Source organism: Leuresthes tenuis, unplaced genomic scaffold (assembly GCF_036924035.1).
Source record: "Leuresthes tenuis unplaced genomic scaffold, fLeuTen1.0.hap1 SCAF_8, whole genome shotgun sequence".
Lineage (NCBI taxonomy): Eukaryota > Metazoa > Chordata > Actinopteri > Atheriniformes > Atherinopsidae > Leuresthes > Leuresthes tenuis.
In genome coordinates, this window is record NW_027325362.1 from 23073512 (window position 1) to 23099724 (window position 26213).

Consider the following 26213-nt stretch of genomic DNA (forward strand, 5'->3'; position numbering starts at 1 on the left):
CATAAATGATGTTGTAATATAAATAGCCACAAGAGGATCTTATTCCTTTTTTGCATTGTGTCATTTCAGAAATGAGAAAAGATTTGGAGAGAAATTGAACAATTTAAATTAATTGTACCATCCATTGTCCATTTACTAAGCTGTTATAAATCAAGCTGTCTTGTTTTTAGCTCTAAAATGCCACTTAGGTAGTGTGTCTCCACAAAAAGAGGAGCCAAACTATCCAATAAATCATAAGCTGACTTATCGACGTAATCTGTCACAGAAAGTGGAAGCTGAGTTGATGTGAAAGGTGACTCAATTAATTTAAGACAGGAGAATGGGGGTGGGGGAGGTGGTTATGGTTTCTTTGTACAACTGTTGAGGTCAAGTCAATTTTCTTCTAAACCTCTGAATTGTCTCTTTAGAACAGTTCTCACAACCTGTCTTGAATTCTAATAAAGCTGGCTACTCTAGCAAGAATGTCTTTGCTGTAATTTCAGAGCATCATTAAGATGTGAATCAGAATTCTAGTTTGTGTGTGAGTGTCTGTGTGGCGTAGACTGTAAATTAACATGAGGCTCACAAACACAAAATCTTATAATCTGTGGGAATAAGAATAAAATTAAATGATTCTTCTCAGTTCCACTTCCACCAAATATTGTATCATACATTAGATTTTTACACAGCAGACCAAAATTACTGAAAGATTAGGGGCTTTAGCTGTCTTTTAATCAGAATTTGGTCGCAGAGAATATGTGAATGTGATTTAGTTTGAAACAGAGGTCACTGCTCTTATTTGTGGAGAAGCATGCTTTTTCATTATTTTCATATAGTTCATGTGCATGTTGCTTTTCCTTGCATGAAGGATCTGTTTCCATTCTTGCTGAATACAAGATGGAGGTGCACTGATTTGCTTTTGGGAGAAAATACAATGATTTCTTGATTTATAGGGGCTCATTAATGACATTATTACTTTGAGAAGCTATTAATCCATGTCATGGTTTTCAAAGCATCCACCTCTGCTCAGTATTCACCTGGGTTTGTACTATGCAAATCAAAGTTCAGAAACTGGAGCTTCTTGACTGCAACATTAAAGCGAGACCGCATGTTACTTTTTCAAACAATGCAAGCCTCCTCATTTCTGCTGCATTAACAAGTTTAACAGAACTTTACAGTTGAAACAGGGAAACCTGTTGAAAGGATAAAGAAAAGAGCTTGACGTTTCTAATTGACTGGTGCAATTTGTGTTGTCAGTTTTCTAAAATTTGGGATCTGTTTTGCAAATCACTGTAAATATCTATCCCTTGTTTTCTCTCTCAGGGAGGAATTGCGCCTGGGACCCAGTCAGCCGGGTGGCCCTTGCAAATCCGGCCCCTTCAGTAACGGCACTGCGGGCCGCCGACCCACCCTCATTGAACCAGAGCGTTTGAAGGACTTTGGTGAGGAGGAACTTCTCAATGGGGACGTTAAGGTCCATGAAACCAAAGTGGTGGGAGTTACTGAAATCAAGCTCATGGAGCCCCCCAAAACCAGAAGAGTCAGCGAGTTCAGGATCATCCCTCGACCTCCAGCTCAGTATCTCCGCTTTGAGGACATCAGCGCAGCAGCGTTTAGGCTCCAGGCAGGGTTACAGAAGACCCCTTGCACGGTACGTTGGCTGTGCTCTCTGCCAGAGGATCAAACATCACCTCTGTCATTAAACAAAAGAGGTCCAATTAGAGTTGGACAAAGGACCAGTCTGAGGCTCATATATCTAAATTAGTTCAATATGAAGAGATCAAATAAAAGGCCAATACAAATTTATTGGTGTGAAATAATTAGAAAAAGTTTGATGTACAAAGAATTAGAAGTTTGGCAGCTAGACTCCGATGCCACATCAGTGCAGAAAATGACATGATGGATGACGGGAAAGGCCTGGAGTCAAGTCATATTGGGCAACTGGAGAAGGCGCAGTTGGGGAGGAGGCGGGATGCATGATCTGGAATGGGAAGGACACCAGAAGTGAGATTTAAAAAGAACAGAAAACAGGCCGAATGGCTGTGTGAGAAGGAAGCCGGAAGACAATTGGACCAGAGCAGTGAAGTCATAACTAATGTGGAAGGGGTGTGACACCCTGGGAAAGGACGGAGTGGCAGGGGAGCGCTGGAAAAGCCCAAGTGGCAAGAAAGAGTGAACAAAATGTATCAGATCTCCCTTCATTTGGTTATATAGTTTAAAGTAAGGATTCTGGTAAATTGAAAATATAATACAAGGACAATACGCATTTATAATACTATCTATCCACCTCAACAGGAAACTTTGGAAGTTGTCTGCTGCTTTGACTTGAGGCAAGGACTATAGAGTTAGTACTTCGCATATACATATGAGAGAAAATTGTTTCATTGTCCAAAAGGGCACAGAATGATTTTTTTCAAAGACAAACTGATGGGCTCTTTACCATTAATATTATGTATGTTTCTTGTCATTTTGCTGTATTCAGAGATTTGACAGCTTCTCTGGAGTTGTACCTTAACATTTCAGTTTTCTTAAATCACACCTGTCTCTATTTAAACTGAAAAACACAAAAACTAATTTTTGAATATTACAGAAAATATTTACCAATGACAGAACTCAGGATTCCTGAATTTACATTTTAGATCAAGTGAACTATGCTGCCTCTTTATTACAGTACTCCAGACTGTCCAAACAGTACGGAATGGAGATCTATCTGAAGAAGGAGCACCTGCACTACACGGGCTCTGTGAAGGAGAGAGGAGCGCTGTACCTGCTTACCTCCCTCACACAGGTAAAACTAGCAGGAAATGGGCTGATAGAGAAGGGATGATCCCTCTTTGTTGGTCAAGTCTCAGCTTGTGTGACCTGCTTTGTATGTTAGTGCAAGTGCATAGGTTTACTGATCACCTCTTACATATAGCACTAAAAATAGTCAAGCTATTTGGAATGGCTCCTTTTGAATGTGTTTACTTTGCATCTGTGAAAAAGTAGGAAAATTACGGTTTAAGCTAAAGTCTTAGGGCACTGCAAAGGTATTGAGGCCAAATCTTTATTTCCGACTGATTGTATAGTATAGTATATATATATATAGTATATAGTATAGGTCAAGCAGTGAGTTTGTTTCCTTTCAGGAGCAGCAGAGAAAGGGTGTGATCGTGTCCACTGACAGTAACTTCTCCATGGCGGTGGCTCACCACGCAGTGGAGCTGAAGATCCCGGTGTTTGTCATCATGCCATCAGGCTGCTCCTCACCTCGTCTCAGGATCTATAGAGACTATGGTGCCATGGTCATCTCTTACGGCAGCACCAACCATGATTCCCAGAATCACGCACGCCATCTGGCCAAAGAAAACGGATACCTCTACCTGGAAGAGTCAGTCTCTATATCTTCATCCTTGGATTTTAGCATGAGTTTATCCATTTTTGTCATTTAAACTGCAAGTTGCTCATTACCAGTTACAATGGCTTAGCTATAAAAGATCTGTATACAGAACAATGACAACATAGGAAAATAGTACAATCCTTCAGTCTTCTGTTGAAATAAGTCTGCTTTTTCCCTCTTTGCTGATTAACAGAGATGAAAATGCAGCATACCTGGCAGGACTGGGCACTGTTGGCATGGAGATCTTTGAGCAAGTGCCCAAGGTGGATGCAGTTATTGTTCCTGCAGCAGGACAGTACGGTCTTCTGGCTGGCACTGCTGCAGCCATCAAACACCTCAATTCTCAGATTCTTGTTGTAGTAAGTAGAAATGGTTATTTCTTCTTATTTTTTCCATCACATCAAATACTTGTACATTCTATTCCAGATTCCCATTTGTGACCTTTTCCCTCAATATCAGTTGTATTACTACTGCGGTTTCTCTCATCTTATATAAACCCTTACTTTTTATAGCAAAGGTAACTTTGACACCGACGTACCACATTTCCCTTTAAGTGTGTGTTTCATTCTGGTTGAACCTCTTTAACAGTTTGTTTCCCAGTTATTTTAGTTATGTTCTCAAGCACAAAAAAATTCTGCTGAGAGTTTGCAGCACAGACATTTCATTAGTTGGTGTCTACTCACTGTCTTGTCAAAGGATGCTGACCAAAAACATCCCAAACACAACTAAAGAAGACAAAACAAGAGAAATACAAGCAGAGGGGGGTGTCTCTACAGAGAAATATACCGCCACACAATCCTAGTGGGTCATAAGACATGATTGAGGGGTATTTATTCTGTCTGAATTTTCTTTAAGATGTTAAGATGGCAAACACAACCTTCTCTTAAGTGCACCATCACCGTTTAACGCCGATAGAATAATAACCAAAGGGCTTCCCTCAACAGGGCATCGAACCAGAAGGTTTCCCTCTGCTACTCCAATCTCTGAAAACAGATGGACCAATTAAAGACATGCACAGCAACCCCAATAAGAAACTATACGGAGGTAAGCTTGTGTCATGTTTGGGTGCCTCGTACAAACCTACAATGCTACTCATGAGTCACTCTTCATGCTACGTTCTTTGTGCAGGACTCATACTGTATATGTGAATGCTGGATAGAATTAAACCTTGTGGTCACAGTCCACCTGTTGGATGTCTGTTTTTTATTTTCATTTCACACCTGCAGTGAATAAATATATGATGATTTTTCTGCAGATCTTTTGGAGCGTTCACTTGGTGTAAACACCTTCCAGCTGGCAAAGAAACTGGTGGATAAAGTCATAACTGTCAGGTACTGCATCTCCACACAGCACATGTACTCTTCAAAGACTTTTATTCAGGAATCACATATGTGTGTCATAATGTGTGACACAAATGAGCTCATCATACCAGTAAAATAACTGTGTTTTCAAGTATATTTTATCCCATAAGGTTGAAAGATATGTTTGTGCGGATTCATACTTGCACATGGAGGGTCACATCACATAAATTTTTGTCTGTACTCTCAGAGAGGAAGAGTCTCTGGTGGCGATGCTGCGGTTTCATGAGTTTGAACGTTCCACAGTGGACACGGAAGGAGCCATGGGGCTGGCTGCTATCTTGACTGGACAACTTCCAGAACTAAGAGGAAAAAAGTGGGTCAGATAAATCAGCTTCGTAATGGCAGCTTTTTAGTCTTTGCTTCAGTCTACCCCAGTCCTCTGTAAAGTCAGGGACATAGTTCAGCAGAAGTTATATTGTGTGGCTCAGAGCTATAACTTAAACAGTGTAAAAGGTCTTTTTTAACTTTTTTATTAGAAATTTCCCTTAGTCTGAAGGCTGACATAAATTCTTTAAGGTGACATCCAGGCAGTACAACAGTGTCAGCAGTGCTAATCCATGGTTCCAGTTAAAACTGGCCTCCTCTCTCTGCTGCAGGGTTGTTATTGTGGTAAGCAGCGCTAACATGGAGTCGGAGCTTGTGAGGCAGTGCCTGGACCGGGCTCTGGTGTTGGACGATCGGGTCAGTAAGTTCTCGGTGCAGTTGGGAGAATGGCCAGGGGATATGGCCAAACTGCTGGATGTACTGTCTAGAGAGGATGTGAGGTAAGGACGGTTCTGCTACTTCAGCCTTAATCTCTTTCATGTTCGTCACCTGATGCCTCCTTTAATTCCCTCCCACCTCGTTTCTTGTTTCTCCCAGGTTGTTGGATGTCTGCCATCGCAGACACGGTGACAAATCAGACCTCTTCAAGGCAAAGGTAGGCGTCTAATCTTTCTTTTTCACCTCATTCTTTGTCCGCCTCTTCTCCAATCTGCAAATGAACTATTTCCATCATTGCCTAAGAAATCTATGCTTGAAGTTGTCAGAGTGGTGGCAGGAACTATATGGCCCAAAATTCAATTCAACTAGAAGGCAGAGCTATTTTTCTTGTTCTTTGTATTAGGTTTATATTTCAAGAAAGACTACTTTCCAACGGATTCCAATACCCTTAAAATGCCTCGCTAATTCTTTATAATTAAAATGATAGAAATAGATATACACCAATTTAGGCATGTCATTTTGAGTAGACTCTGTTTGCTGCTTTATTCATGAAAAACTGGCTCACCTCATTTGACATTAAACTTCCAGTGTGAGGGGTGTCGTGACATCTAGTGGCATAAACTGCGGATTGCAACCAACTGAATACATTCGCCCTCCTTTTCTAAGCTTTTAGGAAAGCTATGGAGGGTACACAATGCAAAAAAAAGCCTGCTACAGAGCCAGTGTTTGATCTGCTTGACTACTGTAGGGAAATGATGGTGCAACATGGCAAGACACATCAGTTGGTGGGGATACACTCACTGTGAAATTCTGTTATGTCAACAATAATATTAGCAGATACTGATTACTGACTGTTTTCCTTTAATTCCAGGGAAACAATGAATTATGCTTTATAAGAAATAAATTACAGGTTTTGATGTTTTTCATGACCTTTCATATGAAATAATAATTTCTGTCAATAAATACATGAATAGATAAATGTTTTGTTTTCCCCTAAAAACAAATAAAGAAAAGAACCTTAAATAAATCATCTTGACCTAACTGTCTAATCCCAATGACAGAGTTGGGCTATACGTGATTACCCCGCACTGAATAAACTGTTCTCTTTATTCACCAGCCTTGTCAAAAGGTGAAAGACCAAGTGCACTAACCAGCAGCGATGCCCTAATTCTAACTTGTGCTTGTCCGTGTGATGTAAGAGTGCTAACTGTATGTGTGTTGACAGGTGGAGTGTGTGGTGGAAACCAGAGATAAGACACAAAGTGCTCAGTTGCGCAAGATGCTGAACGAGCGCTACCCTTCAATATCCTGGCTGGACCGGTGATCACGACACCATACACAAAAACTATACTGAAAACTGAAAAAGTATTGTAATGAAACATGGAATGACTTTAAAGCACATCTTGTGACACACACATACATCTATGACATAAGACCTCTGTCATGTCATACCAACATGTTTAATGCAATCTTGTTCAGCTGTGTGTGTACAGAAAAGCTGTGAGATTATAGAACAAATATAATTTGTATCACTTCCTTTATTTCTGCCGCTGTTCTTGTTCATCATGGCTCTCTGATTACTGTGAAGTGGTTGAATCGCATCCAGGACGAATCTAGTTCTTATCTGAATCACTACATTAGCTGAAGGATGGGCTGCATGGATGAATGCAGGCTTACGCCTGAAGTACACGACACAGATCCATAGAACAGCACGATATGAGATTTATTTTTCAATGAAGGATGTTTATAAAGTACTGTATATATTTCTGTATATATATATATTACCAGAGATGATAGTGAAACGGTGTTCTCTAAATAAAACCAAAATAAATTAGCCCTGCTCATGGACTCATTTTGTGGTTTGTTTTTTTATGCATAGTACGGTAAAAACTAGGGGTAAAGCTCGAGTTTCTCTTTGTTGTATATATTCCTAAGAACAAAAGTGACACATAACACGAGGGTAGGTTGTGTCCAAACTATCCACCCCGATTAACGGCTTGAGATGCTCTAATGTAGACTGGGAAAGTTAAGACGAGTTAATGCTCTTATGGTTGTCAGCAGAGGACATTGTGACCCTATGTTATTGCCTCATTCAGCCTATGTCAAACTGCTCACTTGGATGATACAAACGCCTTCTTGTTGTTAGGAGTCATGAAACAACTTTCAGATTTGTGGTTTTTGAATTAGAGTGGGAGTATTTCAAAGCCAAGATCTGATAAAACTCTAATAAATATTCAGACTTTCTGAACATAAATTCAAGTCTTTGTTTATATTTTTTTTTCATAATATCTCACAAGAATTGCAACCAACAGAATTTCCCCTGCATCACCTTCCCCTAAAATCATGAAAAGTACATTCAAGTGCCTGCGTTTGATGTTTATTCCCCTTCTTGGCTATTGACTATCATAATTTAAGATGGCAGATGAGTGAGAGGCGACCCACTGCATCAATGGTAAAGAAAACAGTGAGCTGTTAACTATTTGTAGGAGATCACTTTCAACTGAGGTAAAAAAAAAAAGTTTTTATAAAGTCAGATGGTATTATGTCCAGAATGCAAGTTGTTGATTTCAGATGCCAAACTGTTTCCTCAAGAATTTTTTTAATCAACAATATTAAATTGTGACATAACATCAGGTCGGTTATTTCTAGGTTTTAGACAGATTAGTTTTCTTGTTTGTCTGTGTGGCATGAATGTTTTGTCTAATTGTTTTGATTTTTTGCCTGAAAAAGTTGGCAAATTCGTTGTATTTCTCAGCGAAGAGGAGGTCTGGGTTTGACTGTTTCGGAGGATTTTTGAGTTTTTCAATCATAGCAAACAGGGTTCAAGAATTGTTGGCATTCTTATTAATCATTTCAGATAAATGCAGCTCTCTGGCCTTGCACAGCTCATTGTTATAACTACACAGGCTTTGTTTGTACATTTCACAGTGAATTTGAAGCTCTGTTTTCCTCCATTTACGTTAAGCTTTCCTGCATTCTCTTTTCAGGTTTTTAGGACCGTAGTGGTGTTTCTCCATGGTGTTTTCTGTTTGCTCAAGGTGCGTCAGTTTCCATTACATTCAAAATTTTCAAGTTGAAATGATCCAGCAGTCCGTCAACCGATTCTGCGCTCATTGTTGGTGACATAAACTGAGCACTTGTTTTTTCATTAATGCACCTCTTCTTAATTAAGAAGCTGGTTGTTTGAACATTCTGAGTGATCAATAAATCAAATAAAATACAAAAATGGTCAGGCTAAATCAATAACCACAACAGAAGAAATATCAACACCTTTAGAAATGACCAGGTCCAGAATGTGACCTTTAAGGTGGGTCAGTTCTGTTACATGTTGCCACAAACCAAACATGTCCAGCATAGAAGAAAATTATTTGGCATTACCATCCGCCGTATTATCTATGTGAATGTTAAAATGTTCAAAATGGTTAAAATCAGTCGAGATAACAGACAATAATTCAGAAAATTCATCAATAAAACTTGCACAGTATCCTGGAGATCTGTAAATGATTAAGAACAGAATTTTAGGAACACCCTTTAAAATAAAACTAAGATATTCAAAATAAGTGAAATCACTGAATGAGCTCTCTTTCCACTGAAATGTATCTTTAAATAAGGCAGCTTCTCCCCCACCTTTCCTCCCATTTCGGCATTTATCCATAAAATTAAAATTTGGGGGTGCTGCTTCATTAAGAACAGTAGTTCTTGTAACTTGTGCTTTCTGTTAACTATGTTTCTGTCAGAAAAAGAAAATCTAAATTGTGTGAAATTATGAAGTCATTGGCTAACAGTGACTTATTGGACAGAGATCTAATATTAAGTAAAGCTAGTTTTGTGGAGTTTACACTGGTCTCTGTTGTATTCTGAGTTGTACATGGTAAAGAATTATAATGTATATTTCTCTGGCGCACCGCTATCGCTATGGAAACAGAAGGAAACAAGCAGTCTGAGCAGAGCAGTTCCTAATAACAACAACACTAATAATAATAATATAAGTAATGATAGATTCACCCAGCAAGTTGACTGTTTTTGATTCCTTCTTTTACTAACTAATACAGGAATCCTACTGGGTCCCAGCTTGTTCTCAGCTGCCAATAGTGGGACTATAGCAGGGACCCTGAACGCATCATGGCATGTTATCTTTTTTTTTTTAACTCTGCTGCTGCTCCTTGAACATCCTGCACATCCCCTTGTGTCCTGCTCTGCCAGGACAGATGATGAAAGAGGGTGGGGGGGGGGGGGGGGGGGGGGTTGGTGGATGGTGGTCGCTGGAGTCCTGGCATACTAACATTCACACTGCAAGTCTCAAACTTTGAACAGCCTCACAGAGCTGCTTCCATGGCTGCAGACTTGTGCCTTATTCATACTTCTTTGCAAACTACGCTGTTGTTCTTTTCAGCGTTTTCTACTTTAACTGGATAACACATTCCACACATAAACAGTGGATCTAAATGAACAGGTATTCAGGGTGAAATAAACTGTCTTTAACAAAGGAAAAACTGCATCGATGCAGGTATTTAATAGCATCTTCACTCACCTCTTAATATTCAGTGTCCGTATCTGTTTTCCATCTCATGCACGATTGAAACCTCTGAAGGGTAAATTATCAGCACATACTCGGAGCCCTGCATTACCAAATTTACTGTACCCCGAACACACTGACATGACAGCGGAGTTTCAGCTTCCCATACATACATGTATATGGGTTTGAATAAACGATTCTGTTAAATTCAGGGACACGCAGGGTGAAGTAATTCAAGCTTGAGCAATCTTGGGCTAACAAAAAGTTCGGAAAAATTCTTTATTGTTAATGCAGTATAAATCGATAACATTAAGACTTTTAGTTTGTTGTTTAAAAGCTCAAAGCACCTTTATATGAAAAAGGAAACCTGAGGGCAAGCCTCTTTATTTTTGATCCCGGAGCACATTTGAAGTCAGTGGCACCCGCAGCCAACCTTTCGTACAATATGATCGTGTTAGCAGCTGAGGAATATCCCTAGAGCTATCATGGAAGCTGATTGTAAACATCATGAGCACAGAACAATTCAATTTAAAACTCCCCTTGTATTGCACAGACATTTCGGCTCTAGGCAGAGTCAACAAGTCAATTCTATTAGGTTTTTTTTAGAAAAACTACAATTTTATTTTCTACATCATAGTACAATCCCCCTTAAGCTTTTTTTGTTTAGAAAATACACGGAATGAGACCATTATCTGTCCTATCACGGAGGCAGAGGTTATAGAAAAAAAACTAAGTCAGAAAAATACGTAGTGTCTCAATCACAGATATATCATTGCATTTACACTCATCTGTGCACCTCAACACTTATTCATATAAAGGGGAAAGAGATAGTGGAAGAGGAAGAGGCACTGGGGAGAGACTGATTCAGCTGTAAGCTCCTGCTGCTGGCATCAGTGCTGTTTGGGACGCTTGGGGTCATACTTGAGGAGAAGGCCAAGGGAGGCAAAGCCAAACAGAAAGGTCTGGACAAACCACAGGCGGCGAGTGGCCGTGTTGCTGATGCCTTTGTTGCTGCAAGGAAACAAGAGATGAAGACGAGTTTTCAAATGTTCCATTGCTTCTGCAGTAACTGCTGATCCGTGGAGTTGCACAATGATTTCAATTCAAATGAACTTTAGGTTTGTTACAAGACACCCAAGTTATGTGGAGAACCTGCGTCAAAAAAGTCAAAGTTCAGATGGTAATATTAGGGTATAGCACCACCTCGTGGACATCGTTCTTACCTGCACACATTTAGTGCAACACAGGACTCAAAGACATGAATAGCCAGGGCCGCCCACCACCTGGGAAAAAACAAAAAGCAAATCTTCTTTAACTTAAAAACAACGTGGTCTAATAACACAGCAACAGTGACAGTATTCTTCAAGCCCAAATCCAAAACTGTTGGGACGCGTTGTAAAATGTAAAAGAAAGCAGAACGCAATGATTTGCAGATCTCACAAACCAGTGTTTCATTCAAGATAGAAAATATAAAACACATCAAGTGTTGAACGAGAGACGGTTTAGTATTACATAATACAAGATATGACCTCATTCTGAATGTCTCAAAAAAGTTGGGATGGGCCAACAAAAGGCTGGAGACACAAAAAAGAAAGACTGATTAGGCTAAACAGCAACAGGGATGTGCACCTTAGAGATGCAGGGGTTCAGCAGTCTGTAAAAACATCTGCTTGGAGCCACTTCACAGTAATCTTCCCTCCAATCCTTTGAATATTCCATCATACACCGTACATGCTATCATCAAAAGATTCAGAGACTCCGAAGACTTCTCGGTGCGCAGGGGACACGGCCAAAAATCAATATTGGATGCGAGTGTCGGGCCCTCCAGTTAAAGCTCTATCATGAGACAGATGTGAACATGATCGTCACCAAAGCTAATTTCAAATGGACTGAGACAAATCGGTTCGGTGGTCAGACACAGCAAATTCTGAGGTTTCTTTTTGGAAATCATGGACACCAAGTCTTCCAGGCTTAGAAACAGAGAGACCATTTGACTTGTTATCAGCGCTCAGTTCAAAAGCATTCATCTCTGACGTTATGGGGATACATTAGTGCTTATAGAACTGGCAACCTGCACATCTGGAAAGGCATCTTCACTGCTCAAGCGTAGATACAGGTTTTAGAGTAACATTCATTGTCAACCAGATGACGTCTTCTACAGGGAAGGCTTTGCATATTTCAGCAAGACAATGTTAAACTGTACACAGCAGATGTTTCAACAGCATGGCTTCATGGTAGAAGAGTGTGGGTGCTGGACTGGACAGGACTGTTGAGCAGCTAGAATCCTTTCTCAGGAGAGATTGGTACAGCACTCCTCTCCCAGGTCCAACATCTGCTGGTTCAGTTCAGTGGGTTCAGTTTTCGTCAAATAGTAAAATGTCTTACTTTCGAACTTTGAAATGTTCAGTTGTGAATAAAACATTGGTTCATGGGATTGGAAAAACATTGCATTCTGTCTTCATTGACATTCTGCATAACAGCCCAACATTTTGGAACTGGGGTTGTAGGCAACATCCACCTGCCACTGCATCACCGCAAGCTGAAGTCATATGACAAGTCTAAAGAGAAAAAAAAGGTCAACCACTTCACAAATGATTCAACATCAAACACTGGGCAATGGGTTCAAGTTACCCTCTTTTTTTTAAATAAAAAGTGCAGCTTAGAAACAACGCTGCATGTCACATGACTTCAAAAAGAACTGAACCAAAAGCTTTGATTGCTGTCTGACGGTGCTGCAGCGGTCATGTGACCTGAAGGGCTAAACAATAATAATAATAAGGACCTGTGGAGATGGTGGTAACGATCTATCAGTGAGGAAAACCATTAAGACTGTCGTTGATTAAACGCTGCATTGAAGCCCTGTGCGGGTGCTTTGCACGTCATTAGAAGTTGTTCTGCTCAATGCAGACCCCAAACAGTTTCAAATAGTCGTGCATTTCAATTTAGGCCTGATTCAAGTCTAAACTCTTTCTGACATTAAGTGAGAATGGCTGTGTTGTTGTCATCCTGACCAAAGTGTTTATATTCTTAACCAAAAAATGTGATAGTGTTGTAGTATTAATGCATCTAAACATTGTCCCTTCATTTATCTAAAATTGTTGACTTAATTCCATGTCTTTCTTCAGGAAGAGTAGGTCTGATGCCAGCAGAACAACAGCGGCATCTACTCACTTACCCTTTGTACATCAAGCCGGCGTGGTTTTCCACAAGGTATTCGCAGAAGCTGCCAAACGCACCGAGGGACCCGAATGGGATTTTTTCTGGTGCAAACACTATACACTGCAAAAAAAGTTTTAAAAAAATTAGTAAAGTGGCGTGTATGTCACGGTATACATCTGACCAGAAGAAGCATGACTCGCTCCTCTTTTGAAAGCCCACACTGTGGCACTAATACTGAGAAGTTCTGGGGTTGTTGATATGACTTTCCGAAGAAGACAGCGGTTTGGCACTATGAATGACTCTTTGGATCATGACTGTAGCATCTGTATCCTCCACAAAGTGCAGCCTTGTTGTGAGAACAAGTACCGACTTTAATAAATGGGTTATACGCCATGTTGTGGTTGTTGTTTAAACTTATGTCACATGAAACAGAACGAACAGACATATTTGGATGATCTGAGTGAGCGTACTCTAAGTTCCTGTCAGACTCTAGAAGAGTCTCACCACCACCAATCACATCAGAATCTCCTTCAGCATATTATCGGTTTACCTGTCAACTTCTCGTTGTGAAACATCCCAAAATAAATTACAACGACCAAATTCGTACAAACGCGTCAGCCAACTGAAATGGCCTTGTCTTTAACCGTCACGTTCGCACCGATGACGTGAATGGAAAAGACAAAAGAACTCGGTTGGACGGCCCCAGATAAAGGCTGGAGTCCATTTATTGGATTGACATTGAAGTGCACACCAAAAGCGCTAAAACTCTCAAACTTGAAATAAGTGCCACTTGTCAACTTTTGTACCACCTTCCTGCCCCCACTGCTAAGCGCGTGGAAAGTGGTAATAAAAGAATATGACGTGTATGAAGAACTGCAACGTTTTCCAGGATAAAAAAAAAAAGGCATTTTGGTTGATGCTGACCCGCACAGCAACATTTCTGACTTCTTCGACAACATTTTGAAAATATAACTGTTGTTGGTCAGTGCAGCAAACGCTATCTATTAATGAAGCACTTCTATGTAAAACCACAATGCAATATCTATTTATTAGCTTTACTGTACACTTTAACGAGCACCTGCCAAAGAATGGGGGAACATTATGTTGCTATATTTTCGTCACATCATTGTTAAGACGCATTAAAAAGACCACGTACGGTGCCTGTTCAAATATTAATGGGTGCTACGTTCAATGGACAGATAAGTTGCACAAGTATAAATAATGGACTTTGCACTAAAGGTTGTTTAACCTGTCTTCCAACTGGGCTTACTGAATGCCGATAAGATTATCTATCATCAGAAAAATGGTAGCAATGGCGACGACAGCATTTATACAAAACACGGCACGATAAACAGCACCAGAGGGGGGAAAAAACCCACAATATATAAATTATAAACATGTAATTTCAGTAGACCCGGACGATATTTTACGCAGCACAGAACGGTGACGTTTACAGAGAAGAGACAGAATAGCAGCTATTCCATTTCTGCTCGAGCGCAATTCAACCGTTTTTTTTAACTTACAGTATAATATCCAACCATCACTGTAACGGTGACAATCCAGAAGAGGCTGGTCCTTTTAAAGTAATCGCTCCCATCACTTTTAGCCATAGTTGCTGTCCTTTCACGTTGGTCCCACTGACAAATATGACCGTGTAATAACAACCGTGAAAGGAATATAAAGAAGGCAAGGGGGCCGGGAGAGGGCGTTGGTAGAGTGCTGGTATCTTTTTTTCCTTCTTTTAAGTACAGATTTGTACATAAATGGACAAGTACATTGAAACAAAACACAAAGCAAACCACAGCTGCATATAAACATGTGAGGTATTCTAACGGTGGGACTTTCGAATCATGCTTTATGTTTTAAAACGTCTATCTAACCTCAGAGGACAGACCAGTATCTGCTGTGTCTCAGTGTTGCCCCCGCGTGGCATCGACTTTTACAATGTAGGCTAAAGTAGATTTAAAAAAACAAATCAAATAAAAACTTTTCATGGAATGCTTGATTAGTTCAATTAGATATTAGAATTTTTAGATAGTTAACTGTTTATCTTGAATATCTTTTAAAAGACGGAAGCCATGGTTTTGTAACAAAAAAAGTACTATCACACTGTAAAACCGCAAACTTTGAGAATTTTTCGCATTTCAAGAGAAACTACTATGTTTTCCATACTTTAAAGGAAACATTATAGCAACAAAAATGCCATATATTTTATATAGAAAATGATCTTCTAGTTCACACATACATCATCATGCTACTCGACATGCTGCTAGAGGTTATTTTATTTTACCCATGGCTCTTTCTCAATGTACAGTATTATATAGAGCTATGAAGGAGTGGAATGGCCTATGCCTATATAACTATGTCACACAAGAAAGAAACATGGTCAGTTTTAAAATGAAACTAAGAGATTATTATTCAGATCTTAATTTTGACCATTAGTGTAAAGTGGGTCTGGGTATCTTTGTGTAATCTTTGTATAATGATTCAATGTAGGAGCTGGTAGGGTTTAGGTTTGGTGTTTGTTGTATATGTTTTGTTTGTACGTGTATGTATTAAGTATATGTTTTCTCATTCATTCTTAGTGTAATGTAATAAGTATGTATTATTTGTCACAAATGGATTTGAAAAGACTCCAGGAAGAATAGTTTTTGCTTGGCAAAAAGCTAATGGGGATCTTAATAAACAAACAAATATTTTGGATTGCTGAATCCTTTTTAAAGCTGTGATGTCCTTTATTTCTACTGAGTAACAGCACCAGGTCTTTGTTTACTTCAAATGACAAACTATCACTTTGTCTCATCTTTTTTTTTTTACTTTTTAAGATCGCCAAGTCAACAACAGTCAATCTTAGCTAAAGTAAAATATGTCTCTCTGATTCATTCCTCCTGGGGTTAAAACTGCACAACATCCACCGTCCACCCTGTCCCAAACTGCAGCACTGCGGCCTCACGCTCCCACACACTTGCAGCATCACTGTTTACCTCACTGGAGGATTATGGTTTACAGTTCACAGGAAGTGATAAGCTGATCAGATGACTTTTTTTTTAACCAGATGACAGTGAGATTGAACTAAACAAGACTCTTTATAGTGATTTTGCATTAGCTGAATAGGCTATTGGCTGAAACAGTGTTTAGTTATCTTTAATCACTCGTTCATTGTATGTAAACTTGAGCATAACAAGTAATCTGATGAGAAGGTTTACTGATAGCACTCTTTCCCTTTTTATTATGTCACCAGATTAATCTGCATGTTAAAGTATTTTCTTTTTTTTTTTTAATAGCAATTATGCAATAGTCATCAAAATCAGTAGTTTGCACAAACGAAAGTTTGAAAGCTTCCACCAGCTGGGAAAGCCCAGAGGATCTTTGATGGGATTTCAGTACAGCACAGAGAGGGAGCTTCTGGGACTTTCAGGAGCCGCGTCCACACACAGGGTCATTGATTCTGGCCCTTGTCCAGATAAAGATAAACAGCATCGGCTCGTTGTGCTCACATCAGATAACTCTGGACTTCAAGCTGCATTGTCTTCTAATACACCTTTAAAAAAAAAACTTTAAACCAGTTCCTGCACTTTGCTCACCATTGAATGGCAGTGTTTACATTGTCAATGCTTTTCACGTTTAGCTGATTTTGACAAATAATTAATGCAACCAACAAGGGGACAGGTCAAAGGGGTAAATAACCATATGTCATAACTATAAATATAAGAAAATAAAAGCAAAGAAAAAGGCCTGGGCATGTTAGACCAAGCTTGCCACTTACTTTGAGGCATCCTTTCACAGAAACGAGGCTGCTGTGTGGCAGCAGCTAAATGTCCTATTAATCACTGGATAAGTCCCCTTTGTTTTTTTGCCCCGTGTGACAAAAGGAAGCTGCTCTGCATATGAAAGCCGCTGATAGGCTTCAGCTCAAACCATTAGCGGTTAGCTAAACTCTGTAAGTTAAATATTTCTTTGAGGCTATTGTTGGTTGATCAACGTTAAATAGTTTGCAGAGCTGCCTGTGTATGCGCCGACCACTAATGATGAACAGTGGCAAAATGGGAATTATTTCATAGTCTTCCTTTACCTTTATGCTCTGCTATTGCACATTTACAGACATCTGCGTTACATTGTATCCTGGCATTTGATCTATTATTATGCATTAGAATAACATGCATTAATGTCAAAATATATATATTAAGAACCACAAAACTCTAACACACACTCAAACAGCTCATGCCATCAGTAACATTAAACAACCTGATAGAAACAAAGTAATTGACACAGAAACATTTATCCTGACTCTCAACTTTGCCGTGTGAATCTAATGTCACGTGTCACATGTTGCTGAATATGTGACACAAATAATCCCAAAGTGGTATCGACGAGGCCATCAATTACAGAGAGATTTTCTTTTGTCTCTGCCCAAAATCATCCTGTAATGTGTCATCATATCTACCATTGACCTTGCCACCACTCTGAAATGGAGTAGGAGATAATGTGAAGTAGGGGGGTGGGTGATGCTGTTGGGGTCAGAGTACTTCTTTCAGCCATCCATCCTCAAAGTAAAGCAACACCCCACCCCACCACTCTGTTCTGGCCCCCGATGGATCCTTCAGGGGGTTGCAGGTGATCATTATAAAAGGTACTCTGGTACACACAGACACTGAGACACTCAGCGAGGCAAGCACACTGCCACACTGACCTCTATCCTGACCATTTGCGTCCAGAGATCCGTAAACTTCAACTGCTGCCATGTGGAAGGACTCCAGCAATGGTAAGATTTGTTTGATGATATATTAGATTTAGGAAAACAAGGGATTTTGCTTGTTGTGTTAATAGAAACCAAACTTTTTTTTCTTTTAAATCAAATGTTCTTCTTTCAATTAGAATCTGCAGCTGTAGGTAGACGTATATAGACAGTTTTTGTATTCAAATTAAATTTGGATGAAATAGTGTCAGTAGAGATGAAATAGTTGCAAATATTCTGTTAGTGTGCAGAAGGTATGAGTGCACCAGTGACAGAAGAAACCTACCGTGAAGATAGACCCAAAAACTAAAACCTGCAGAAAATGTACACATTTTGGCACAGAATCCAGTTTAATCATAGATTTATTTATAGTGGAAGTTCAGAGAAGTAAATTACAAAAAAAAAAAGCTATTTACATATCACTGCGCCTCTGCAATAATGAGCACTTTGTTCGTACAGATAATCAGCTGCATAACAGCGCTATCTTCATTTTACTGCGTGTTTGTTGAGATAGTACAGTGTAAAAACCACACAAAGAGAGAGAGCACATTCTTCAACTGCAAATTGGATAAGTGGCATCTCCTGTTTGGTTACAGCTGTGCACACAACAAACAACTTCTGGTTCAGTTTTTCCATGAAAAAAGTTGCACTGAGAAGTAGGGTTAAGGATCCTGTCTGATGTAGACCCTGCTGCTCTCTCTCCCCTCAGATGATTCCAGGTCCGTGGCCTCCAGCGGCGGCTCCTCTCGCAGCGCCAGCCGCAGGAAGAGGACCAGCTTCTCCAAAGAACATGTGGAGCTCCTGCGTGCCACCTTCGAGACTGACCCGTACCCTGGCATCAGCCTCAGGGAGAGTCTGTCCCAGACAACAGGCCTTCCAGAGTCACGCATCCAGGTACATGATCATGAAACAACTTAAATGGAAACTCTTAAGAATCTGTGAAATTGTAAGGTTACTTCTGGTAAAATCAGGACTTGTGTCTACTCACGGAGGTGAACACGTACATGAAGAACACATACACATGCAGACATGTTGTAAGGTGTTTTGCACCTTTAGGAAAAAGGCTTTGTTTTCAAATGCATCCTGCAAACAACTGTAGATACCATTATCTCTGTATCACTTTATTCCTTTATCTTCAAAGACAACACACGCTCAACACAGAATGTACAACTCTGCCAGCTGACAACCGCTACAGCTGCTCTCCCCCTACTCCACTGGTGCCTGTTTGGCCGCTGATGAACAATGATTAACAGAATGTGTGGTTTATCAGCACTGCCGTCAGTCTAAACTTTAAACTTCTTCACCAGGTTTGGTTTCAGAACCGAAGAGCTCGCACCTTGAAGTGCAGAGGAGCCAAGAAAGCACTGTGGCAGTCTGACAGCCATGGCCATGACGTTTTTCCTCCACCTCACATTGTTGCCAACAGGGGGCCGCTTGGTGTCCCAGTGCGGCCTCAGGGACCCCCACCAGCCTACCCAGCTCAGGTGAAGCAGGAAAATGAGGAAGGCAGCTACTACGAGCAGTGTCCTCCTGCCTACTCCACCTCTGAGGACAGTGGACAGTACAGCTCCATGTATGGACTCCAACAAGGAAGACAACTAGGCAACTCAGCCAGTCCACCCCTCAGGGGTTACTGGCCTCAACCAGGCAGCCAAAGCTCCCCTGTCCCACCTGCGTGGTGCAATTCTCCCCTGGGAGGCTTCAGCTCCAACTCCAACCAGACAGCCTTCATGTATCCAGGATCTGTAGAGCAGCAGATGTTCATGCCTCCCTCCACCTCTCAGTCCTCCACCCCAGATACACCTGATTCTGGATACTGGGACATTAGCCTTGAGAATAGCCCACTAGTAGAAGGTCAGTACGTACAGATGGAGGATTCATGGAGCAGGGCTGCTACAGAGGACTGCAGGGGGTCAGGACAACTGGAGCCAGTCCAGAAAGCCTCCCTGCCTGTTCTGTCCCTGCAGGAGATTCTGAGGGAGTTGAACGAGGACTGGCTGGGAGGAGGTTTGGAGAGCTCCTTTGCTGGAGAGTCATCAGCTTTCTGCTGATGACTCTGTGATAATGATTTACTAAAGAGAATTAAAAATCATATGTATCATTTTAAATTTTAAGCATTTGTATATTGCTTACAGAAATTCTGCTGTGATTTTTGGACAATCCTGCAATGTTTTTTTTTTCTTAGCTTTTTTGCTTATGTTCTTATTCCCACAATGACTAGTTTGCTTTGGTTAGTGTATTTATTCATCAATTCCCTATTTATAACCTCTATTTATGATGTTCTGCACTTTTGTAAAAATAAATCATGAGCCGTAAAGGGTAGCATTGTTGTCATCGCTTTATTTGTTCCATGGTCGACACGGTGTTAATTCCTAGCCAAAGATTTGGCTCTGTTGACATTTGCAGAGCAAATCCATGACACAAATTCCTCTGGTATCCAAATGTGACCGATTTGATTTCAAGCGTGGAAGGAGGTCAATGTATGTCACCCTAGAATAAGTCCTTTGAGTTGAGAGAGTGAGAACAGGACAACTTCTTTCAGACTGTTGGGATGTGACTGGATGTGACTGCAGAAATTAATGGTTTTGGTCCAGATTAAACAATAATCAATTCATAAAGACGAGCTAAAACACTGATCTGGATAATCTTATGATAGCGTGTGCCTCTTGACACAGAGACAGTCATTGTCTATCATGTACAATCCTGGATATTTTGTCAGTGAATACTGTATATGATCTAAAGTTTCACACCGGCACAGAGTGACTATGCTTTGTTCCGTGGGTACTCCAGCTTCCTCCCAGGCTAGGTTCATTGGCGACTCTAAATAGTCCCGAGGAGTGAGTGTGAGCGTGCATGGTTGTTTGTCTCGTTTGTCTCTATGTGGCCCTGTGATGGACTGGTGACCTGTCCAGGGTGTACCCCGCCTCTCACCCAATGACAGCTGTGTTGGGCTCCAATTCTTTCCAAACTGATTTCTGATGACAGTTTGAATAGTAAAGTAAAGTGAGAAGATGACCCTCACCCTAGTCACTGAGTTTAAATCTGGGAATAACACAAATTGCCAAGTCACGAAAAAACTAAGACGCTGGTAACAACAGAGAGTAATCAAAATACTTAATTTCCTGTGTTAGTCAATTCATGTTTCTGTAAATTCAGTTTTTGGTGCCAACGTCTTCTGCAAATATCAGCTCCAAGTTTTGGAATGATGAGCAATAATTCAAATACGTTTATTTATAAATGTCTAATTCAGACAGGGGCTAAAGATAATTGGAATTTATTAGCCATTTCTTTTTATGTTATCACTTTGTATTTACATTCTCTCTTTTCTTCTCTCCTTCTGGTGTTTCCTATCTGCTGGTTTTCCTTTTGGTCATGTTTTGAGGTTTAATGTTGTATTTTGGTAATATCGTGTCTTTTGGTTAATTTCTGTCACCTTTACTTCAGTTTTGGAACACCTTATTTCCGTTGCTAATTGCCCCACCGGTTGTTTATCCCGTCATTACTCCTTCAGTATAAATATAGATTTTCCTGGTGGTCCCTGCCAGATCATTGCACTTTGCTGTTACTCCGTGGATCTATGTAAGAGGGCTTTTAAAGTTATGCAAAAATACACGTTTTTTTTCCAAGCTAAAATACATTATTTTCTTCTATTCATAAGGCATGATAGCTACTTTCACCTGTTTTAGTACAAACGGTAAACAAATTAAATTTCCTCTTATAACTGATCCAGGAACAGATTAATTATACATAGTTTAACAACAGATGACTAAACTGCCAAATTAAGGTTTTATGAAAATGGAAATATCTTTTATCAATTAATCATTGCTATCTCTTTTTGTTGTTGCTAACCTAGCTTTTACTGAATACAAATACAGAAGTGAACAGTTACTTTGTATCAGATTTAACTAAATTACTTGCAGTGGTACATGAAATTCAACTAATTCAACTAACACTGTTTCTAAAATCTTTTAAAGTAACCTGCCACCTGTGGAATGTTAATTCTGATCCCTGACATAGCTTTTGCTAAGTAAACCAACCAGAACCCCAAAATCCAGATGGCAATTTTTCATTTGGTGTTTAGCCACAAGAGCATAGTGTCCAGTTAAGCTTGCCAACCAGCATGCCTCTAACTTCCCTCTTAGTATCATTATTTCGTTTACGTTGGTTAGTTGTTCCAGTAGCACTAACGTTACAGGGAGTGGCGTTTGAGGACTACTTTTTTTTTTACAGGTCTAATGACGGAAGCCTTGCCGGCAGTTAGCATCTTTGACTTTTGACTGTGGCAGTGCAGTCATAAAATCACTTGTTTTCCACTTTTAAAGGGTAAAACGTTTACAGAATGCGACTATATATCTCCTACAGCTCTGAATCAAATTAACACATGATGTTAAAAATGTTTCAGATTATTTTTCTCTTTAGAGATGTCGTTGTTCCCTGCGTTACTATTACAACCCGCTAGAGGTCCTCAGTGTCCCTCTACTCCGCCTGGATCCAGCTCTCCATGCTCACCTCATGCTCACCTAATTTTCTCTCCTTTCATCATCTCTCCGTTAGCTCAGCTGTTTCCGTTCTAATAAGCGGTCCCTTGGTACATACCTTTTCAGGTGTACCAAGCATTTGGTCATCTATCTGAATTACTGTGTTGTTGAGAGCTGTATCAAGTTTGTAGTGTTACACTTGAGACTACTCTCTTTTATTTTCCCTGGACAAACCTTGATCAACCCCCCTGAGGGTGTGAAAGATTACATTGTCAGGTCAAGACTAAATTATTTAATGTAGTCTGTGTATCAACCCTGTGTGTTTTCCCTAACCTGACAGCTCAAATTTATTTATCAAACATGCAATGGAAAAAGCCTAAGACGGCACTCAGGATATTATATGTTTGCGGCTTTGTGTGGTTTCCCGCAACCGTGAAGCATCCTTGTGATGTTCATGCTGTTTTAGCCTCATGATGAGAGGAAGGGTGTTGGTCTTTTGTTAGTGTCTGGTGTGGGTTCCTGTCCCTACAAGTTAAAAAAAAAACACAATAAGCTGAGACGTAGGAGGCAATGTGGCTCCTCACCCTGCTGTACTCACCAAAGATAGAACAGCAGAGGAAATGTTCCAGAATGCACAATAACGTACCAACAGCTGAGGGCTGGAGGTGAACCATGATAGGATTTGGTTTTTAGTGATCCGTAAAGATAATCTTATTTTCTTTGTTAATATTTTCTTTTTTGGATGGAAGCAACAGAATTTAGGCACATAAAACAGGCAAATCATACTTTTTTCTCTTGAATGAAAGTTAACATGGTTAACGAGGAGGTTAAGAAAAAAGAGTTTATCACTGGATCTGTGTTCAGAAGATCAGATGCTTGTCATTTTAAGTCGAACTATTGGGTCACAGGGATATATTTAGTCCTATTCATAAGTGCCCAAAGGCTTTAAGGTGCATAAAATAACAGAAACCTGGAAAATATTATCAGTACCCATCTGAAATAGAAAAGAATTTAGCTTGAAATTACGTGAAAAATTAAGTATAGCTTTTTTTAAAAATGCAGAAGCAATGTGTGTAAAAAACTAGATGCCCCCCATAAATTATTCGCTTATGAAGCCATTTAGCAGAAATCACAAGTTCTCACATTGTTGTGGAGAAAATTTGGTCCAATGTTGCTTTAGTTCACTTAGTTTTCTGAGCATTCTTTTATGCACAGCTCTCTTAAGGTTAATTAGGTTGAGGTCTGTACTTTGACTGGTTCATTGTGACACTTTGATTCTTTTCTTTTTAGCTGCCAGACAGTTTTCTTCCCATTTGACTCTAGAATACTTTGGTATACAGAGGAGTTTATCACTGACTGCAAGGTGCCCAGGTCCTGATGCTGCAAAACAAGCCCAGATCATCAGCCCTCCACCACCGTGCTTGACAGCTGGTTTGAGGTGTTTGTGCTGACAGGCTGCGTTTGGTTTTCTCCAAACGTGCTGCTGTGCATCATGACCAAACATCTCCACTTTGGTGTGGTCTGTCCAAAGGACATTGTTCCAGTAAGTCTTGTGGTTTGTTCTGATGCAACTTTACAAACCAAAGCTGTGCTGCCATGTTATTTTTAGAAAGGAGGCAACCTTTCCAAACAAGCCATACTTGATCAGTCTTTTTTACAATTGTATTGTCATGAACTTTAACATTTGACATGCAAACCGAGGCCTGTAGTCAGAGATGTAGCTCTTTGGTTTTTTGCAGTTTCTCTGAGCATTGCACAATCTGACCTTTGGGTGAACTTGCTCGGATGTCCGCTCCTGGGTAGATTGGCAGCTGTCTTGAATGTTCTCCACTTGTGAATAATCTTTCTCACCATAGAATGATGATCTCCAAACAGTTTGAGAAGTGGTCTTATAACCCTTCTCAAATTGACGGACTGCAACAATTGCGTCTCTGAGATCAGATCATTGGTGATGGCTTTCGTCCTCAGCATTTTGAATGCTTCAGATCAGCAAACTGCCAAAACTTCTGCTACTCAGGAAGCTCACATTCTCGAGGTGCTCACATTTGCTGATGATCAGTGAATCAAATGTGCTTGACTAGTTGTACTTGGCTGCTACTTAACCTTTTAATAGAAACAGTAAAAGTGCGTTTAGTTTTTCGCACACTGCTTCTGTATTTTGGCTTAGTGTTTGTTAAATTAATAACACACTAAGATATCTCATGTATTATTGTTCACCTGAGGTTGTATTTAACAAATTCTAAGACGGCGTACAGACCAGATTTAAAAAGAAATTGTAAAAAATATGTTAAAAAATCAGAATCTTTAGAATTAAAATTGAGTGTATTTCTTGTTTTTAGGACCGTAGTTAAAAGCAACGCAAGTAGTTGGCGTCACTGCTTTGTAGTGTCCATGAATGAAATAGAACAGACTTTTTATTCACAATTTCACTGTGACAAATGAACCGAGTATTGTGTGGCAGAACAATTAGAATCAATCATTACAGCTAAGAGCTCTTTGTTATTTTTAATGAGACTTCTACACCTCTCAGCTGGTAGAATATGAGCCTTCTCCAGTCAGCTGCAGCTGTTCCCAAAGGGTTTTCACGAGGATTAAAATCTTTGGCCTCATTTATGAAACCGTTAGTTTTAAGATCATTTATGACAGTATACTTTATTTCTGAAATACGACAAGCTTAAAAGAGCATTGCTTTAAAAGATTCTCAGAGCTACATTTGTTCTGCATCTGTGACTGATGAATCTCAGATGAACTTAAGCTGAACTCCCTAACAACTTCACTTTATAAAAATGATTATGATTAGTTCTATTACGTCAGGAGCCAGTTGATTTACAATTGAAACAAACTCACAGACAATGGGAAAGAATGTTTGAGCGTCATGTGATTTAAGTGTGTGTCCTGCACAGATTCAAAACATCCTGCTCCAGTAAAGCAGCTCATTAATCATAAACTATGACTGGCCTGAAAGAGCACATGATAAAGCTATCTAATTAATTAATTGCTCGGGTTCTGCTTTGTTCACGTAAGATCCTGATTTATTCATTTTTTAAAAGGAGAGGACTGGCGTTGTGCAGAAAACACACCTTATGCACAGCTTCAGGTTATCTGAACCACAGAACGTAACCGTTTAACCAAAAAGCTTCATTAAAGTAATGTTGTAACAATGATGTTAAACTTTCAAAAAGTAACTGCAAAAACCGCAAAAACCACAAAAACGAATAAATAGATAAATAATAAACAATGGTGAATAATTTCTCAGATATTTACATTTCCCTCATCTGCAGTTCAGACACTGAGAGTTGGAACTTATACCTCTCTGAGGCTCAGTCCAGCGTTGAACTGGACCAAGTTGTTGAAATAGATGAGAAATGGTTGCTGCACATACAAGCTCTTTAGCTAACTCTTGCTAGAACGTTACCCTCTTTATCTACTGCATTCTTTTATCCTCTGAGGCTGGTGGTAGATGTAAGATGCATGCTCCTCGGTACAGCTGACAACAGAACATTTCCACCAGAAGCTGGCTGGATCAGTCCTGCAGGATGGATGCCAGCAGGCAGGACTCAGAGGCCGAGGCTGAGCAAAGGTGGCGTGAACAAGAGGAGAGACGTAACATTGAAATGGAAATCAGAATGGCTCCTTAAAATGAGGAACTTTCAAATAGAGGGGCACTAAAAAAAATGCCAGAGTTGTGGTTTTGGGGAGTTTTACACTTCCTGGTGACTTCAGACACCGTAATATATACTCCCAAAAACAGAAAAAAGCTAATTTTCCGTAACATGTCACCTTTAAGTGAAAGGAAATGCATATTCAGATAATCATTTTTATTTACATATTCATATATTACTTTATTTACATGTATTATGATCACTCAAAGAGAAAGTTAGAAGTTGCAGAGAGTCTCTGTTTC

The 26213-nt window shown here is 39.9% G+C and overlaps 3 protein-coding genes across 3 annotated transcripts; 2 read left to right on the forward strand and 1 right to left on the reverse strand.

The window, feature by feature from the left end:
• Positions 1-1462: 1462 nt before the first annotated feature.
• On the forward strand, positions 1463-6830 carry LOC140312642 (L-threonine ammonia-lyase-like). Its single transcript, XM_072390412.1, has 10 exons — positions 1463-1630; positions 2651-2767; positions 3108-3349; positions 3552-3717; positions 4303-4402; positions 4614-4689; positions 4907-5032; positions 5316-5483; positions 5581-5638; positions 6647-6830. Exons 1-10 carry the CDS (start codon positions 1496-1498, stop codon positions 6743-6745), a joined length of 1287 nt encoding a protein of 428 aa, XP_072246513.1. The 5' UTR covers positions 1463-1495; the 3' UTR covers positions 6746-6830.
• A 3703-nt stretch (positions 6831-10533) lies between these two features.
• tmem254 (transmembrane protein 254) lies at positions 10534-14789 on the reverse strand. The gene is made up of 4 exons (XM_072391444.1): positions 14620-14789; positions 13113-13216; positions 11161-11220; positions 10534-10948 (listed from the first exon to the last, which is right to left on the reverse strand). Exons 1-4 carry the CDS (start codon positions 14704-14706, stop codon positions 10828-10830), a joined length of 372 nt encoding a protein of 123 aa, XP_072247545.1. The 5' UTR covers positions 14707-14789; the 3' UTR covers positions 10534-10827.
• A 2812-nt stretch (positions 14790-17601) lies between these two features.
• Positions 17602-20157, forward strand: LOC140312510 (uncharacterized). The gene is made up of 4 exons (XM_072390305.1): positions 17602-17710; positions 17812-17858; positions 18516-18725; positions 19139-20157. Exons 1-4 carry the CDS (start codon positions 17602-17604, stop codon positions 19880-19882), a joined length of 1110 nt encoding a protein of 369 aa, XP_072246406.1. The 3' UTR covers positions 19883-20157.
• Positions 20158-26213: the final 6056 nt, after the last annotated feature.